The sequence below is a fragment of the Juglans microcarpa x Juglans regia genome, chromosome 6S (assembly GCF_004785595.1).
Source record: "Juglans microcarpa x Juglans regia isolate MS1-56 chromosome 6S, Jm3101_v1.0, whole genome shotgun sequence".
NCBI classification, from domain to species: domain Eukaryota; kingdom Viridiplantae; phylum Streptophyta; class Magnoliopsida; order Fagales; family Juglandaceae; genus Juglans; species Juglans microcarpa x Juglans regia.
Genome location: NC_054605.1, coordinates 518,697 through 539,510, shown reverse-complemented (window position 1 = coordinate 539,510; position 20,814 = coordinate 518,697). Strand labels below are relative to the sequence as shown.

The following is a 20,814-nucleotide window of genomic DNA, read 5'->3' as shown; positions in this document are numbered from 1 at the left end:
AGGAATTACTTTCCTCTCCTTATAAAAGAACATCTCATTCCTCCAATAGAGAAATGTTGCAGCCCTTCTGGTTTCAGAATCTTCTGTCGAAGCTTCTCTACTTTCTCATCTTTGCACTGTCCTTCTAGGATTTCTTCTTCAGTCACAAATATGAACTGCTGCACAACTGTAAAAATGGCATCTCGCGGCGAATCTCCAATCATTAGGTTCCTCAATCTTGCCAAGACCGATGGTAAGTCTGTCTGAGCCTTGCGGCTAAGTGCATTAGCTACAACGTTAGCCTTACCGGGATGATATTTAATCTCACACTGATAATCACTAATGGTCTCCACCCATCTCCATTGCCTCATATTCAAAATTTTCTAACTGAATAGGTACTTTAGACTTTTGTGGTCCGTGTACACTTCGCATTTTTATCCGTACAAATAGTGCCTCCAAATTTTTAGTGCAAAAACTACCGCTGCCAATTCCAAGTCGTGGGTAGGATAATTCTGTTCATGGTCTTTAAGCTGTCACGAAGCATAAGCGATGACTCTTCCTTCTTACATTAGGACACATCCCAGACCCATCTTGGAGGTGTCACTGTAAACTACATAGGGCTTGTGAGGTTCTTGTAATGCCAATACTAGGGCCAAAGTCAACTTCTTTTTCAATTCCTGAAAACTCTTTTCACACTGCTCTATCCATACATATCTAGTATTCTTTCTTGTCAGCGCCGTTAAAGGGCTTGAAAGTCTAGAAAACCCTTCTACAAAGCTTCGGTAGTATCCTGCCAAACTGAGGAAACTACATACTTCATGGCCATTAGTTGGCCTTTGCCATTCCATTACAATATCAATCTTGGCAAGGTCCACTACCACTCCTTTACTAGAAATCATATGTCCCAAAAATTTCACTTCGCAGAGCCAAAACTCACACTTACTAAGTTTGGCATACAACTGATGTTCCTACAATATCTCCAGTACAATCCTCAAATGCTTCTTATGCTCTTCCTCATCATAGGAGTAGATCAATATGTTGCCTAAGAACACCACTACAAAACTGCCTAAGTATTGCCCGAAAATCCGATTCATCAATTCCATAAATGTGGCAGGGCATTCGTCAGCCCAAAAGGCATGACTAGGAACTTGAAGTGTCCATAGCGAGTTCGAAAAGCAGTCTTAGAGACGTCTTGCTCCCTAATTCTGAGTTGGTGATATCCAGATTGTAGATCAATCTTTGAGAAAACCACAACTCCTTGTAATTGATCCAAAAAATCGTCTATCCTTAGCAAGGGATATTTATTCTTGATAGTCATCTTATTCAAATCCCTATAATCAATACACATTCGAAGAGTCCCATCATTCTTCTTAACAAACAAGACCAGTGCTCTCCATGGCGATGAACTATGTCGAATAAGACCCTTCGCTAGAAGCTCTTCAATTTGCACTTTAAGCTCTTTCAATTATGCTCGGGCCATTCAATAGGGTGCCTTATGCACTGGGGCTGTAGCCGGTTCAGGCTCAATTACAAATTCCATCTCTCGATTTGGAGGTAATTTGGGTAGTTCATCGGCAAAAACCTTAGAAAAATCCTCAATCATACGGATTTCTTGGATTTCTTTAGGTCATACCTTTATGTCCCTCGTCATTACTAGATAAACATTGTCCCCGTTCACCAAACTCTTCTTGACTTGTTCAACTGTTACCGTAAACGGATCAAGCCAAACAGTCTCGCCTATGTAACAAATCCTTTTGCGTGCAGGTAGATTAAACACTACCTCCCGCCTTCGACAATCTCTCTGGGCGTAATGCCTAGACAACCAGTCCATTCCTATGATTAGATTGAATTCCATCCTATGAAAGACGATCAAATCTGCAGTCAAGACCAAGTCTGTGATTTCCAATGGGCAATTCTTAACTACACTTGTGCAACCCATCACCTTCCTGTCAGGAATATCTACTAAAACTTTCTGAGACATTGGCTCAGCCTCGAGCTCACATCTTCATACACATCAACTAGAGATAAAAGACCTTGACACTCCAGAATCAAACAAAGCACATACCACGTACTGCTTCAATCTAACTTTACCTAAACAGGTAACTATAATTACTTAAGATTCCCAGACACAACTATCTATGAATTAAGGCAAAGTTGGAAATGTTACCAGTAATCACTCTTGCATTTGCCATCTCATCAACTTCTAGGTCTACCTCTCCTGGCGTAATAGCATAAACCCTAGCTTTTGTTGTAGTCTTGGGTTTAGCATTTGGCGTTGACACTCCTCCAGGTGTAATATGTGGACAATCCCAAATCATAAGGTCGGTTTGACCACATCTGAAACACGCTCCTGAGGCCCTTTGACACTCTCTCCACTATGCACTTTCCCGCATTGGCGACAAGGTAGTGGAGTGATGAGTGCTACCTTCCAAAGTACCACGCCTTTTCCTTTGCTTGGAGTTACCAGGACCTTTCGCTTCCCCGTAATACTTCCTGACGAGTAAGGAAATCCCCTTTTTCTATCTGCTTGAGCCTGTGCGATTAGTCTTCATTGCTCCGCCCCTATTATCAAAGCTGCATTGACCAATTCTTAAAAATTTCCTATCTTTAGGCATGCTACTTGATTTCTAATACAAGGTTGCAAACCGTTCTAGAGCTTCCTTGTTTGCATCTTCTCGGTACTGATCAGATGAGGTGCGAACCTCCCCATTTCCATAAAACGAACAGCATACTGATCAGCCATCATATTCCCTTGGGTCAAACTTGCAAATTCCATAGCTTTTTGCTGCTTAGCCGTCTCAAGAAAGAAACGATTGTCAAACTCTGTCTTGAATCGTTCCCAAGTGTGTGCAATCATATTTCCCAATTCTTGGGCCAAAAGCTGTTGTTTAGTTTGCCACCAAATTCCAACTTCTCCTTGAAGCATATGACCCGCATACTGGACCTTCTGCTCCTCTGAGCATCCGCTAATTTTGAAGGTTCTTTCCAAATCCATAAGCCACTTATTAGCCTTTAAAGGTCCTTCCATTTTGACAAAATTCGGGTATATATACACCATGAACTTCTTATAAGTACATCCTTGTTCTCCTCTAGGCGGTACTTGTCTGGCGTTTTGTCCTTGTTCAATCTTAGTACATACCACCTCAATCATCTGGCGAATGGCTTCAGCTATAGCTTGTCTCCCTTCCATTGGAGGATTCCCATTCTCTTGATCCCCCACTCTCGGAGATGTATTATCACGTTGGTTCCAAACCATGATTCCCTTCTTCCTGAAAATGCACAAAACCAGTGTGGGTCAGTCCTTTCCTTAAGGAGAATAACCTTTCTTCCCTTGAACTCGTGATCTCGTGGACGTAGCTTCTTCTTTCTCTAAATTCAAGCCTAAAGGTATAAGATCCAAGCCTATGACAACATAACTCAAGCCTAGTTAAACATACCATGTATTCCTAGGACAATGTGTGGGTTTACCTAGAGACGTAATTGCTCTGATACCATGCTATGTGGCGCCCCAGCCCCCGCTTGGGATTGGACGGTGACTGAGATGCCAGGACATGTAACACAAGGCTACGCACCCCTCATACATGGCAGATAACATGCTATGAACCTAAGTATACTAGCAGTATGCAATAGCGTAGCAACGGAAAGTTAATAAAAATTCGATAAACTAAGCAACGAGATAAGCAATTGCAAAGCACGTGGCACCATACTAATAATATAACCCCAAACGTTGTCCAATCGTAAACATAAGCCATAAAGGCGTAATATCCGAAAAGCATAAAGCATAGTTTAAAATTCCCAAAATACGGGATTTCCTCAAAAACAACATAAATCCACAAAAGTTGACCAAAAGTATTGTTGCCCTTTTTTTTATTTATTTCAAAATACTTAAACTCCCTTACTTATAAAAAAAGATTCGGGCTTCACACGTTTTTCCAAAGCCTTATCCTTGTCCTAGTTGTTACGCTGCTGGAACTCCGCAATAAATTCAAGTATACTCGTGATCTCCCGATCAATGGCCTCGAGTGGCTCCAGGATGGAGGGCTCGGGCCAATTCATAGCCATCTTAGGCACAATCCTCTCTGGAGGAGGAGGTGTCGTTCTCTTCCTCTTGGTCATGGTCGTCATTTACTAAACCTGTCACAACTTCTATCATTTTGGTTGGGGAATGGTAATGGAAACTACCACAATGAGATTTCAAGAAATCTCAATAAGTAATTACACAACATATCACCATTAACACAAGCATACAAAAGGTATATCGTGATATGCGTGCATGAACATGTACTTGACTTATGTCTTGACCAGAACTTGACTTATGCACTTGACCATTTTCAAAAGACTTGTAATAGAGACTTGAGCTTTTCATAAAAACTTCATAACCTTTTCTTATTCACTTAAACTTATTCAGAACTTGTCTTATCAGAACATATCACAAGACTTGCATCGAGTGATCCTTATCATATCCATAAGATTTTCATCAAGTGATCCTTGTCTTATGAGCTCTTACTCTTGTTCATAGGGTGGACACAACACAGCTCCCCTCCTTGCACTGCGTGTTCCTGCTACTTACTACACCATCAAAGGTCCGTACACCTTGATGAATACGTCATAAATAGAGAATCATATTAACTCGACCTTACTTCGTCGGGTTAAATGCCTTATGCACCCACTAGCGTTAGGCACTTCCTCGCTCTGACATCCTTTGAAAAGAATCCAATCGACGCTCGTCGACGGTACTTTGTCAACCCAAGGGTAACCACTCCATTCTTAAGCACTCCAAAGTGGACAGAGGAGTTTCACTAGGACATTCTCCCGCCCTAGCACTTGGGGTCGTGATAAAACTTTTTCTTTGAAAACATTTTTCTGAAAACACTTCTTTGAAAACACTTATTCCCCAAATGCATGTGACATGAGACTTAAACATGCTTACTCATACACGACATGTGACATGCGAAATGTCATGCATGAAATAACCAAGCATAACATGTTCATTTCATAGCATGATAACATAATCCATATGAGATACCATAACACATACATGGAACCATGAGACCTTGCTTAGGCTGAAACTTATAGGAACAAAAACATGAAGATTCATCTTATAAACATGTACCAATCCTCAAACATATATCATAGAAATCAAAACATAGTAAACTAAGACATGAAATCATAGATTTTTGGTTAAGTCTGAAAGTTCCAAAGCATGCTCTAACCAAAACATCATATTTCATATACCATCAACCTCAATCAAGTGAAAACCGAAACTCATAGACATCTTTCACAGTAATTTCATCACAAATCCGAAACATATAATTCCTTCCTTAGAGTTACACAAGATCGTATTAACATATTCAAACAAACAACCAAGAGATAACAAACAAAACAATCAAAAACCATGGAAGGATTTACACAATCATATACGAATATTAACCAAGAGTAAGTTGAGTGTATACTTAGAAAATCCACGTAAGAATTACCAGCAAGCTATAAATCCGAACATACTATATTCGAAAGAGCATCTAAAACCCAACCATATATTCTTGGGTGCGTGTGTGGGTTTCTAGGGCATCACTTGGTCTCAAATCATTCGGCTTCTAGGGTTTTTAGGTTAAAACCCCTTCATTTCGCTCATAAAACAAAACAAAACCTAAAGTAAGAAAGATACATGTGGTGATCAAAACGTGGAGGTTAAACTCCCTCTTCACTAATCGGCCTCAAGGGTTTTTCCTTAAAAACCTTAAGTTATTTCCAAGAAAAAGGTAGAAAGTGTGTGTGTTCTATCTTTCTCAAAGTCTAATGAGATTTGAATCTCATTTTCGGATTGAGAGAAGACTTGTGTATGTGCAAGACTTAGAGGAAACCGATCATTACCTTGCTAATCTTTGGTAGTGCCGAAATCCCTTCTCTTGCAAGGATCCTCCTTGTTTGGTTGGAAAGAAAGTACAAGAAATGATGGATCTTTCAAATGAACTAGGGAGAATTGTGTGGAGAGAATGAGAACTCACCCAAATCTGAAAAATGGCAAGGGAAAAGCCCCCTTGGCATGAACCCTTCTATTTTATATGAGACCCTTCATTTTCCACCTTAGTTGTATCCAAAGTCCTTACATGGATGACAAGTGGCAAGGTTTCTACTTTCCCTTTTCCCTATAGCCGAAATGCCTCTTAGAGTTCCCCACTTGGATTTCATTGGGAAGGGACACTTTGGGGGGTAGCATGTTGGATGCCTCCTCCTTGGCCGAAATTCCTTCTCTTCCCTTTTATGCCCTTCCTTTCCTTAAACAAGTAAATATCTCTTCAAGGGTAGCTTGGTAAAATCATACATACATTTTCCTATACCCAACAAGTAACTCTTGGCATGGAAGATAAGTGGCATTGGGTGTGTGCCATAGCCCTAGCCATCCTCTCCATTTTCCTTTCCCAAAATGTTGCTCCATCTTCCAAGTACTCCTTCCCTAGGTGACCTTTCATATACCATTGGTCTAAAATGCACTAAGTGACAAGTGGCAAGTGAATGGAATGCTTAGGAGTGTGCTAGCCGAAACCCTATGGGCAAACTTGTCCTTGATACAAAAGTCTCTTCACAAAATCTTCTAAAAACATGGTGCATGCTTGACACATGGCAAAAAGTTAGCTAAATTCGAAATCCCAAAAGCCTCCCTTCAATTTCCTATGCAAAACTTCTAGAAAAACTCTATTTCACTTTCCTAGGCTTCCCTTTCCAAGAAACCTACCTTGGAACTCAAATTCTGGACAAAAATAATGGGCTAGGCATGCAAGCCCATTTTGGTGCCTTCCTTCACCTTTCTTTCCCCCTTAACCCACTATCAAGACTAGGTTCAAGGTGTAACACTCTCATGACACATGGCACTAGTAACTTAGAATTGGATCATGGGCCTAAACCATTGGACCTAAGTTTCTACATAGGGCCGAAATTCCAAAATAAACTAGGGACACTCTCCTCTTGGGCTCAAGTTACTAGATCAAAGGTTCTAAAGCCTTCCAAAGTAACTAAGGCTCCTAAAATACCATGGCAACCTAGAATGAATTCTAAGGGCCAAGCCTAGATAAAACTTGGGTCATCACAAGGAAATAAAAAAACCATGCCGTATTAATGGCACCATTACCCGAGCTGCACACCACATTAATGATGCCATCGTAGAGCCATGCCATATTAAAGGACTCTGACACAAGGATTAGACACGATCTGTCCCCCCAAGCTTATAGTATAAATAGTAGGTCTCATGTACAAAAATATTCTCTTTGATCCCTAAACTCCTTTACTTATTTACAAACTTCCAAGAATACTTACTAACTTTGGCATCAGAGACTCTCCGGCCACGAGACTCTAACAGTGGCACTGTCTGTGGGATCATTATAGATCTTATGTGTCTCTCTCATGCCTGCGACAACCCGTTCTAGAGAACTCAGAAGAGACATGGGAGACACCACAGAAGTGAGATTGAAGAACATGGAGGAATAGGTGACAAAGTTAAGTGATGAGGTGCAAACACTTCGTAAAGAAAATGAGGAACTCAGAAAACCTCGGCAGGAGCGGGACGATGGAGCAGAGTCCAGCGATTGTGAGCATGCGGGGTCCCAGAACATGCAAGCTAGACCAAATAAGGAGGAGGAGCAGAAGAACATTGCAAGGAAGGTGGGTACGTCGTCAATGATGGACCAGTTGCTCACAAGCACTAGTTTACCTTACACGAAGGTGATGATGGCAGTGCTCTTACCCCCAAAGTTCAGGGTTCCAGCTTTGGAAATATATGAAGGAGGGACCCTCTTGAGCACCTGGAAACTTTCAGGCCTCACATGACACTGCATGGCTTCCTAGGCGAAGTAGCGTGCAGAATGCTTCCACTAACCCTGAAAGCGGCACGCGTATGGTTTGGGTCACTAGCACCTGGATCAGTGGACAGTTTTGGCAAGCTAGCTAGACTATTTCTGACTCAGTTCATGTTGAGTTGAAAGAGGCGATGTCCGGCGACGTACCTCCTTGCCATAAAATAAGCAAAGGATGAAAGCCTGAAGTCCTACCTAGCCCAATTCAACAAGGAGCGCTTAACCACCGACGACCAAAACGAGAAGATAACCTTGGCGGCACTTTTAGGAGGAGTTTGGCCACGATCCCAGTTTTATGGCCTAAATCGCAAGGAGGACTCCCGTAACGTTGTGAGAGTTCATGGACTAGGCTGATAACTTCATCGATGCGGAATACACTCTTCGGGCGTTGATGGAGCTTGAAGGAAGGAGTTGGAGCAGGCAAAGAAGAGGTGAAAGGCCCTGGCGAAAGCTAAGCCTCACGAGAAACCAGAGAAGAGCTCCCAAGATAAAAGGTAAAATGAAGTCCCGACAAGGGTACCAGTAACTCGGTTATAAAGGCCCACATTCACCATCCACGAGGCCAACACCTTCACCGCCCGAAGAGAGGATGACCAGGGTATAGCGCCCCGCTACTACACATACCACAGGTCCACCTCGCATAATACCGAGGATTGCTTCTCCCAAGAAGGGAGGAGAGAATATGCGAAATGGGAAAGGCAACACCACCCCCACCCCCCCAGCCTAGAGATTGGATTAGGAAAGAAATGGGAGGTCAAGAGAAAGGAGCAGAGATCGAGGCATCAAGCACAGGAGGGAAGACAGCCCCCGGCAACAACCACTGGCACAAGAACCACAACAAGTTCATCCCCGTTCTCCACCACCGGGGGGGGGGGGGGTCTCCACTCAGAGAAATCCGGACCGTACCAGGAGGATTTACGATTGGGGGTGTTTCCTCCTTGAGCAGAAAAAGCACACGCCAAGCGAGCCCGACACCACAAGGTGTACTCGACTGAGTACCATCCCTCCAAGCATTGAAGGGGTGACCCTACTCCTTCATGGAGGCTGATAAGGAGGGGGTCTTATACCCCTACAACAACGCATTAGTGGTCACTATGCTCTTCGCCAACTTCACCACCCGCAGAATCCTCATTGAGAATGGGAGTTCTGCGGATATCCTATTTTGGGGGGCCTTCACCAGAATGGGAATAGATACTGCAACCGGCCCCCAAGCAATTGAAAGGCTTCTCTAGAAGTATGGTTTTGAGGAAACTAAATACTTCATGGGCATTAGTCGGCCTTTGCCATTCCGTTACAGCATCAATCTTGGCAGAATCCACTGCCACTCCTTTGCTAGAAATCACATGTCCCAAAAATTTCACTTCAAAGAACCAGAACTCACACTTACTAAGTTTGGCCTACAACTTATGTTACTACAATGTTTCCAGTACAATCATCAAATGCTTCTTATGATCTTCCACATCATGAGAGTAAATCAATATGTCGTCTAAGAATACCACTATGAAACTATCTAAATACTGCTGGAGAATCCAATTCATCAATTCCATAAATCTGGCAGGGGCATTCGTCAGCCCAAAAGACATGACTAGAAACTCAAAGTGTCCATAACGAGTTCAAAAAGCAGTCTTAGAGACATCTTGCTCCCTGATTATGAGTTGATGATATCCGGATCATAGATCAATCTTCGAGAAAATGGCAGCTCCTTGCAATTGATCCAACAGATCGACTATCCTTGGCAAGGGATATTTATTCTTGACAGTCACCTTATTCAAATCCCAATAATCGATGCACATTCGAAGAGTCTCATCCTTTTTCTTAACGAACAAGACCGATGCTCCCCATGGCTATGAGCTAGGCCGAATAAAACCCTTTGCTAGGAGCTCTTCAATATGCATTTTAAGCTCTTTTAATTCTGTTGGAGCAATCCGATAGGGTGCCTTATGCACTAGGGCTATGGCTGGTTCAAGCTCAACTACAAATTTCGTCTCTCGATCCGGAGGTAATCCAAGTAGTTCATCAATGAAAACCTTAAGAAAATCCTCAATCGTAGTGATTCCTTTGATTCCTTTAGGTCCTACTGTTACGTCCCTTATCATTACTAGATAGACATTGTCCCTATTTACCAAACTCTTCCTGACTTGTTCGGCTGTTACCTTAAACAGATCAAGCCGAACAGCCTCACCCATATTAAAAATCCTTTCACATGCAGGTAGATTGAACACTACCTCCCGCCTCTGACAATTTATCTGGGCGTAATGCCTAGACAACCAGTCCATTCCTAAGATTGGATCGAATTTCATCATGTGAAAAACAATCAAATCCACTGTCAAGACCAAATCCGCAATTTCCAACGGACAATTCTTAACTATACTTGTACAACCGATTACCTTCCAGTCGGGGATAGCTACTAAAACTTTCCGAGACATTGGCTCAGCCTCGAGCTCACATCGTCGTAGGCATCTATTAGAGATAAAAGACCTAGATGCTCTGGAATCAAAAAAAGCACATACCATGTACTGCTTCAATCTAACTTTACTTAAAGAGGTAACTATAATTACTCAAGATCCCCAGACACAAGCTATCTATGAAGTAAGGCAAAGTTGGAAATGTTACCAATAATCACTCCCACGTCTGCCGTCTCATCAGCTTCTAGATCTACCTCTCCTGGCGTAATAGCATAAACCTTGGCTTTTGTTGCAGTCTTGGGTTTAGCGTTTGGCGTCGACACTCCTCCAAGCGTAATCTGCAGACAATCCCGGATCATATGGCTGATTTGACCACATTTGAAACACGCTCCTAAGGCCCTTCAACATTCTCCATTGTGCCTTTTCCCACATTGGCGACAAGGTGGAGTGATGGGTGCTACCTTCCCAACTACCATGCCCTTTCCTTTGTTTGGGATTACTGAGGCCTTTCGCTTCCCCGTATTACTTCCTGACGGGTAAGGAAATCCCATTTTCCTATCCGTTTGAGCCTGTGCGATTAGTCTTCGTTGCTCTGCCTCCGCTATCAAAGCCACATTGACCAATTCTTGGAAATTTCCTATCTGTAGACATGCTACTTGGTTTCGGATACGAGGTTACAAACTGCCCTAGAATTTCCTTGCTTGCATCTTCTCGATACTAATCGGATGAGGTGCGAACCTTTCCATTTCCATAAAACGAGCAACATACTGATTGACTGTCATATTTCCTTGGGTCAAACTTGCAAATTTCAAAGCTTTTTGCTGCTTAGCCGTCTCTGGAAAGAAACGGTTGTCAAACTCTGTCTTGAATCGTTCCCAAATGAGTGAGGTCAAATTTTCCAATTCTTACGCCAAAAGCTACAGTTTTGTTTGCCACCAAATTCCAGCTTCTCCCTAAAGCACATGACCCGCGTACTGGACCTTCTGCTCCTCAAAACATCCAATAATTTTGTAAGTTCTTTCTCAATCCATAAGCCACTTGTTAGCCTTCGAAGGTCCTTCCGTTCCAATGAAATTCGGGTATCTATACACCATGAACTTCTCGTAAGTACATCCTTGTTCTCCTCTAGGCAGTACTTGTCTGGCGTTCTAACCTTGTTCCATCTGAACACGTACCACTTCAGTCACTGGCGAATAGCTTCAACTATAGCCTATCCCCCTTCCATTGGAGGAATCCCAATCTCTTAATCCCTACCTCTCGGAGATGTATTCTCACGCCAGTTTCGGACCATAATTTCCTTCTTCCTGAAAATGCACAAAACCAGCATGGGTCAGTCCCTTCCCCAAGGAGAATAACCTTCCTTCCCTTGAACTCGCGATCTTACGGGCATAGCTCCATTTTCCTCTGAATTCAAGCCTAAATCTATAAGATCCAAGCCTAAGACTACAGATCTCAAGCCTAGTTAAAGATACCATGCATTCCTAGGACAACGTATGGGTTTACCCAGAAACATAATTGCTCTGATACCATGCTCTGTGGCTCCCCCGGCCCCCGCTTGGGATTGGACGGTGACTGAGACGCCAGGACATATAACACAAGGCTACACACCCCACGTACATGACAGATAATATGTTATGCACCTAAGTACAATAGCAGTATGCAATAGCGTAGCAGCGGAAAAACTAAGCAACGCGATACTCAATTGCAAAACACACGGCACCATAAACTAATATCATAACCCAAAACATTGTCCAAAACATAAACATAAGCCATAAAGGCATAATATCCCAAAAAGCATGAAACATAATTTCAAATTACCAAAACACGGGATCTCCACCAAAGTCAACATAATTCCACAATAGTTAGTCATAATTGTTGTTGCCTTCTTCTTCTTTCTTTTTTTTTTTTTTTCCTTTCTTCACAAAATACTTAAGCTCTCGTACTCTTCAAAAAGATTCGGGCTTCAAAGGCTTTTTCACAGCCTTATCCTTATCTCAGTTGTTACGCCGCTTGAACTCTATGATAAATTCAAGTATACCAGTGATCTCTCGATCAATGGCCTCGAGTCACTCCCAGATGGAGGGCTTGGGCTAATTCATTGCCATCTTAGGCACAATCCTCTCCAGAGAAAGAGAATGGCACCTCTTCCTCTTGGTCATAGTCGCCTTTTGCTAAACCTATCACAACTTCTACTAGTTGGGGAATGGTAGTGGAAACTACCACAATGAGATTTCGAGAAATCTCAACAAGTAATCATACAACATACCACAATTAACACAAGCATACAAAAGGTATATCATGATATGCATGCATGGACATGTACTTGACTTATAGCTTAACCAGAACTTGACTTATGCACTTAACCCTTTTCAAAAGACTTGTAATTAAACTTTTCATGAAAACTTCTAAACTTTTCTTATTCACGTGAACTTATTCAGAACTTACCTTATCAGAACATATCACAAGATTTACATTGAATGATCCTTATCATATCACGAGATTTTTATCAAGTGATCCTTATCTTATGAGCTCTTATCCTTGTTCAGAGGGTGGACACAACACGGCTCCCCTCCTTGCACCGCATGTTTCTGCTAGTTACCACACCATCAATGGTCTGTACATCGTGATGAATACGTCATAAACAGATAATTATATTAACTCTACCTTACTTCGTCGAGATACATGCCTTATGCACCCACTAGCGTTAGGAGCTTCCCTGCTTTCCTTTAAAAAAAATCCATTCGAGGCTCGTGGACTGTTCTTCGTCGACCCAAGGGTTATCACTCCATTCATAAGCACTCTAGAGTTGACAGAGCAGTTCCACTAGAACATTCTCCCGTCCTAGCACTTGGGGTTGTGATAAAACTTATTCTTTGAAAACATTTTCTTTGAAAACAATTTTCTCCAAATGCATGTGACATGAGACTTAAACATGCATACTTATACTTGACATGTGACATACGGAATGTTGTGCATGAAATAACCAAGCATAACATTTTCATTTCATAGCATGATAACCTAAACCATGTGAGATATCATAACACATACCTAAAATCATGAGAACTTGCTTAGGCCGAAACTTATAGGCACAAAAACATGAAGATTCATCTCATAAACTTGTTTCAATCCTCAAGCATATATCATAGAAATCAAAACATAGTAAACTAAGACATGAAATCGTAGATTTTTGGTTAACTCCAAAACTTCCCAAGCGTGTTCAAACCGAAACATCATGTTACATATACCATCAACCTCAATCAAGTGAAAACTAAAACTCATAGACATCTTTCATGGTAATTTCATCACAAATTCGAAACATATAATTCCTTCCTTAGAGTACTCAATATCATATTAACATATTCAAACAAACAACCAAGAGATAACAAACAAAGCAATCAAAAACCATGGAAAGATTTACACAACCATATACGAATATTACCCAAGAGTAAGTTGATGTATACTTACAAAATTCTCGTAAATGAATACTAGAAAGTTATAAATCCGAACATACTATATTAGAAAGAGCATCTAAAACCCTATCGCATGTTCTTGAGTGTATGTGTTTCTAGGGCATCACTTGGTCTTAACCCATTCGGCTTCTAGGGTTAAAACCCCATTCATTTCACTCATAAGGTAAAACAAAACTTAAGGTAGGCAAGAATACACATGATAGTCGAAACATGGAGGATGAACTCCCCCTTCACTATTCGGCCTCAAGGGTTTCTCTTAGAAACCCTAGGTTATTTCCAAGAAAATAGTAAAAAGTGTGTGTTCTATCTTTCTCAAAGTCTAATGAGATTTAAATCTCATTTTTAAATTGAGAAAAGACTTGTGTATGTGCAAGACTTTGGAGAAACCGATCCTTACCTTGCTAATCCTTGGGTAGTGTCGAAATCCTTCTCTTGCAAGGATCCTCCTTTGGTTGAAGAGAAAACACAAGAAAATGAGAGAGCTTTCAAAGGAACATGGGAGAATTGTGTGGAGAGAATGGAAACTCATGCAAAATCCAAAAAATGGCAAGGGAAAAGCCTCCTAGGCATGAACCCTTCTCTTTAAATATGAGACCCTTCACTTCCCTCCTTGTTTGTATCAAAACCCTTGCATGTATGACAAGTGGCAAGGTTTCTTCTTCTCTCTCTCTCTCTAAAACCGAAAAGCCTATTAGACTTCCCAACTTAGATTGCATTGGGAAGGGACATTCTTGGAAGGTGGCGTGTTGGACTTCTCTCCTTGGCCGAAAATCCATTTTTCCCTCTTATGCCCTTCCTTTCCTTAAACAAGTAAATATCTTTTCAAGGGGTAACTTGGTAAAACAATGCATGTCTTTAACTATTCCCAACAAGTAACTCTTGGCATGGAAGACAAGTGGCATTGGGCATGTGCCATAGCCCAAGCCGTCCTTTCCATTTTTCCTTTCCCAAGGTGTTGCTTCATCTTCTCAATATTCATTCCCTAGGTGACCTTTCACATACCATTGGTCCAAAATGCACTAAGTGACAAGTGGCAAGTGAATAGAATGCTTGGGAGTATGCTAGCCGAAACACTAAGGGCAAACTTGTCCTTGATACAAAAGTCTCATCACAAAAATCTTCTAGAAAATTGGTGCATGCTTGACACATGGCAAAAGCTAGCAAAACTCGAAATCCCAAAGGCCTCCCTTCAGTTACCTATGCAAAACTTCTAGAAAAACCCCATATCACTTCCCTAGGCTCCCATTTTCAAGAAACCTATCTTGGAACTTGAATTCTAGACAAAAGAACAATGGGCTAGGCATGTAAGCCCATCTTCCTGCTTTCCTACACCTCTCTTTCCCCCTTAACCCACTTTCAAGACTAGGTTCAAGGTATAACATTCTCAGGACACATAACACTACCAACTTAGAATTGGATCGTGGGCCTAAACCATTGGACCTAATTTTCCCAATAAGGCTGAAATTCTAAAGTAAACTAGGGTCACTCTTTTCTTGGGCTTAAGTTACTTCATCAAAGGTTCTAAGGCCTTCCAAAGTAACTAAGGCTCCTAAAATGCCATGGCAACCTAAAACAAATTCTAAGGGCCAAGTCTAGACAAAACTCGAGCCATTTACCAACAACAACAAATGAACCAAATTCCAAGTGTCATTCCAAGTTGTGCCTGAAGAAAAGATGACAAGATTAGTAAGACAAACAATAGTTACACAATTTCACAAATGCACCTCAAACCTCAATCATCTTCATGTAGCAAACTCACCATACTAGTGTTAATTCTACAAAAACTAAAACAAAATCTCTAAATACATTACTTGAGTCTAACTTATAGCCATCTGGATCATCAATTGTGTTCGGATAATTTTGATTCAGGCATATAGCAGTGGACTTCAACCAATTCTACGCAAACACAAGAGCCTCTGCAGTTCTAGGAGCCAAAACAATTATTAAATGGATCCCTCATGTGCTAAATACTGACTTAGATGCTACGGTGGTGATTGGAATGGCCAAGATATCTCTTGCCATTAGAGCAAGAATATGATATTTGGTGAAGTTGACCCTCGACCAAATTAAAATGTTGAAACTCTCCATAGGAACCTCAACATCCTCCAACAAATACCGTTCTAGCTGTGACTTACAGTCCATCAAGGTTGCTGGATTTCCACTCTTTATAGAAGTTTGGCAAAAAGGCCAAAGGATCAATTGTATAGCTACTCCCATTGATGTACTACCCTCATTACAAGTGTGAGACGTAGTTGACTTAGACCCACTTCCACACCCACCACCAAACATAACATATTGTTCATACAAGAACTCCATATCCCACTTGAGGAGTGTAACAAATTTCTCACACATCTCATCGCCCAATGTTTGGTTGAACCAATTTGCTTGAGTAATCAATTTGTACTATGCGTCAAGAATAGCAACAATAAACAACAACCGGTTTATCTTTTGATGAACACCCCAATATTTATCATACTTTGTTTTCATTTTAAAAAGCCATTGAACTCAAGCGTCGATTACTATTGTCACAAAAACTATTCAAGTTTGCATGAGTATTAATAAGTTCTTGGAAATACAGATTTGATGTGACATATAATGTACCAGAAATATGCAAGGTGACGTTATAAAATACATGAAAAAACACCGTAAAGTTTCTTATGGTCTCCCAATCATCAAACCCAGAATCTCCAAGACCCTTTTTCCCAGACCCATCCTCAAACAAATAAACTCGTGAGTAGGGATCCTCATCAAGCAAAAGTTGGGAAGCTTTTTGATACTTTCTGGCATGTCCAACATAAGATAAGTCCAGTTCCATCTAGTAGGTACGTCAAGAGACAAGAAACTAGAACATGGAACTTTTGACCTATCAACATAAGACTTGAAAGTGGCAAGTCTTTGGAAAAAAGATTTCACATACTTAATCAAATTCCAAACCAATGTGATTGAGTCATCAACATCTTTCAAACATTCACTTAAAACAAGGTTTAAAATGTATGCAGTACACCTCATGTGAATAAACTCATGATCCGCAACACACTCCTCACTTCCCATTTCTGTTTTTCTCAACCAATCAATAGCAGAGTTGTTGGAGATAGCATTGTCTACTGTAATTGTAAAAAAATTATCAATGCCCCAGTCAAGCATATACTACTCCAACTCCCTCCCAATTATTGCTCCTTGTGATCATTAATTCGGGTAAATGAAATGATCCGCTTATAAAACTTTCAACTACTATCAAAAAAGTGAGCCGTGACACACATGTAATTAATATTTTAAATAGAAGTTCAAGTGTCGGTGGTCAAGCACTGTCTTTGTTTGGTTGTCAAAAATATTTTCTTTAGGCTATCATTTTCTTTCAAGAATAGTCTCATACAATTCCTCATTATCGTAAATCACGAAGGAATAGAAAACCTAGGATCAAGGAATTTAGTGTAGTCCCAAAACCTTAGCCCTCAACAACACTAAAGGGTAACTCATCCACTATCATCATCCTAGCAAGGGCAGCCCTATTTTTTTTCTTATTATACTTGGTCATCCCTAAATTCTTATCCCCTTCCCCTCCTTCCACTCTTGCCTCTGAGACCAAGAATTGTTGAGCCTTGTCCAATTTACTTTTACGGTTTTTGGGGCAAAGGTGGATGTGTGCTCCCATGGCCGAAGTGCCTTGCCTTTTGGGATGGCATTTCCATTGCTTTCCACAATGGTTACAAGTAGCAATAGGTTCTTCAAGATCACAATCAGGCACTTTTGTGAAGTGATCTCATACCTCACTCCTATTCTTGGGGTTTCTACTACCTAGTATAGGGAGGAGGGTAGAACGAAAGGTAGTACGAGTGCCTACAAAAGAGACTAAGAGTTCGCTAGACCTTTCGATTATGGGAGCCTCGATAGGCTGTTGTGGTACTCGTCCTTTTGGACAAGATCCGAAGGTGGATGTAGGAGTGCTTGTGCCTTCATAATTTATGATTTAAGAACTAAAACAAAACACACAAAAAAAAAAAAAGACGATTAACACAGCCCTAAAAACACAACACACAAACAAAAACATTGCCTTGCAAAAATTCACACAACACAAAAACACCGCCTTGCAAAACAAATTACACAACCCCACCCCACTCCAGCTCAAAAACAACCCACGCCAGCTCAAATTTACCCCAACGCAACCCCAAAAACAAGTTCACACAACACAAAAATAGCCCCTTGCAAAAAGTTGACAAAACCCCACCCCACTCCAGCTCAAAAGCAGGCCCATGCCAACTCAAATTTACACCAACACAACCCCAAAAACAAGTTCACACTTCACACAACACAAAAACACTCCTTGCATAAAAATTCACACAACCCCACCCCACTCCAACTCCAACTCAAAAACAGCCCCACACCAGCTCCAATTTACACCAACACAGCCCCAAAACATCCCCAAAAACATATTCACGTAATACAAGTTCACACAACACAAAAAAGCCCCTTGCAAAAATTTCACCCAACCCCAACCCACTTCAGCTCAAAAACAACCCCACGCCAACTCAAATTTACACAAAAACAACCACACATAATACAAATTCACACCACAAAAATCACCATTCACAAACAAGTATGTACGTTTGTACACAAAAAAAGCCCCAGATATAAAACAATGATAATACAATAAAACTTACACACTTATGAAAACTTGTTACTGGCTCCACATAAATAGAAATTTACAAAATCGAAAGAGGCCACTCCACATAAATCAGTCATATAACATGTAATAAACCAAAATCAACACCAAATCAACAAGGGGCAGTGTAGGGACTTACTGTGGTGAGTGTGGTGAACCGGTGAACCAAAATCTGGAAATAACGATACAAAACATCAGCAATCAACCATAAATAAGAACCAAAAAATTAAAATAAAATATGCTGGTAACGGAAGAGGCACTTACTGACATCGACGAACAGTGGTTGAGGATGCAACTAAGAGTGGATGACGGGTCTAAGAATGCGTGATTGTAGCAAGGATCAGAAGGGTAGGACGACGAGGGGTAGTCGAGGGATGGCGTATGCACGGCGGGGGAAGAGATCAAGAAGCAATCGACAGCGATAGGCTAGTAGTAACGGGACCTAGGGTTTTCAAACTGAGAATGAGAACTGAAAGAAAGTGAAACTGAGGGAGTGAGGGCGAGGTCGCACGGTGGGAGGGGGTAAGAAACGAATAGATTTAGTCAAAACGGTGTCGTTCTATAAAAATGACGTCGTTTTGCTAGGAGGGAGTAGAATATCCAAAACGGCACCATTTTTGGAGGAAAAACAGTGTTGTTTTGCCTGAATCTTGGGCTGGCTCTCGCATTTTTGGCTAGCCTACTACAGTTTTGGTCCTTTTGAGCTTCTAAACCCAATTTGTTTTCTCTGTTTTGGGTTTTTTCCCTAAACCGTAAATTTAATTTTAATCTTAATCTTTGTTTTAGGCTTTTAACCCTATGTTTTTTTATAATTGTCGATACCTTAGTATGGATTATTATTTTATTAAATCACTAGTGTTCAGTTATATATTATCATATTATAGTTATAACTTTTTATCATACTATAGTGTCTAGTTATATGTTCTCATTCTATTTATGATTTTTATAATTTTTCTCGTCACTCAATTTAACTGTTAGTATTGATTACTAACAATTACTATTTAAATTGACTTGTACTATATTGAAAACTCGTTATTTCTGAGACACGCTCTCGTCTCTCTCTCGAACCCTTCTCTCTCTAAACTCTCGTTACAGATCTGACTCGAGGGGGTGGGTGCTTTGACTCCTTTCCCCCTCCCTCCCTCTCTCTCCCCACCCCCATCCCTTCTGTGTAGTGCTTCGTTTTTGTGTTTGTTGTATTTTTGCAGGCTAAATAAGGGAGAATCGTAGATCTAGAACTTTCGGCGACCATAGACCAGCACGGGCCCCTCCATGGCGTTGCCCAGCAGCCGATCTTGAAGACCACTAAAGGCGGCGCCAAATGGAGCGGCGAGTAGCTCGCACACGCGGCCAAAAGTTATCGGAGACGTTCAGCGAGTAGCTATCGCGTGCCACCGGGAGGCCCTCTGGTCGCCACGAGTGGCGCCACTGGGGTCTGTGAGTCCGAAACCTCCAAGATCGGTCGACGGTTTTCCTCCCAGAGTGGCGCGTGTACTGCACGCGCCACTACAGCCTCTTGGAGCACTGTCCTTTTCCGTTTTCATAATAGTTTTCCCATTGTATTTTATTTCGTGTACTGTCTTTCATTTTTAAAAAAATAAAAATCCAAAAATTTTGTCCCTTCAGACCTTGGTCTGAACAGTGTGTCCCCCCCTCTCCGCTTAGGCGGTGTGGTGTACCCTACTCCGCGTAGTTGGGGTATGGGTTTTGTCACCTGGTTACTGTTACTCTGTCGGGGACAGAGATGTGCACGACGGATCTCTTAGACTTAGGTCTTTAGAGATCTGTCGTCTCGACTAGACCATGTCAGCCACGAAAGTGTGCTAGGAAGCTATTAACGTATGTAACTGACTTGTTTTAAGTCAAATTTGTATGTCCTATTATGAATGAAATGTGATCCTTTATTATAAAAAAAAAATAGAATTTATTATATTAGTGTTATTATACATTGGTATTACATGTACTACAAGTCTATAATGTTATTGTACATTATTATAATTAGCTTGTACTATAGGGTTTAAATACAATTGTTAGTATTTATACTTGTACCATAGAATTGATTATTGACAATTACATATTATTATACTATAATATTACTTGTTATTTATTCATTATACTTGTACTATACTAGTTAGGCCTGCAACCCTAGCCCAAAGTACTGGGTTTGTGCCCGACCCAACCCGACTATACCCATCCAAGGCACCAACCTGACCTGAACCGACCCGTCCAAAATAAAAGCGGGTTGAACCCGTATGACCCGACTAATAGACTTAAATAAAATAAAAAATAAAAAAAAAAAAAGGAAATATTCCCTCTTTTTTCTTCATCGGCAGAGGGATTGAAGGTAGGGTTTGATATTCCAAGGAGAAAGAGCTAAAAAGAGCCCAATTAAATGACAGCCGTTGAAGTTAATAGTGTTTGGCTGGAGGGAAAATGTGGGCTTCGTAGAAACT

General features: G+C 41.1%; 1 protein-coding gene across 1 annotated transcript; it reads right to left on the bottom strand.

Annotated features, from left to right (window-relative positions):
* Positions 1-9,670: 9,670 nt before the first annotated feature.
* LOC121237683 lies at positions 9,671-10,252 on the bottom strand. The gene has a single exon (XM_041134527.1). The coding sequence runs from the start codon at positions 10,250-10,252 to the stop codon at positions 9,671-9,673; it is 582 nt and encodes a 193-aa protein (XP_040990461.1).
* Positions 10,253-20,814: the final 10,562 nt, after the last annotated feature.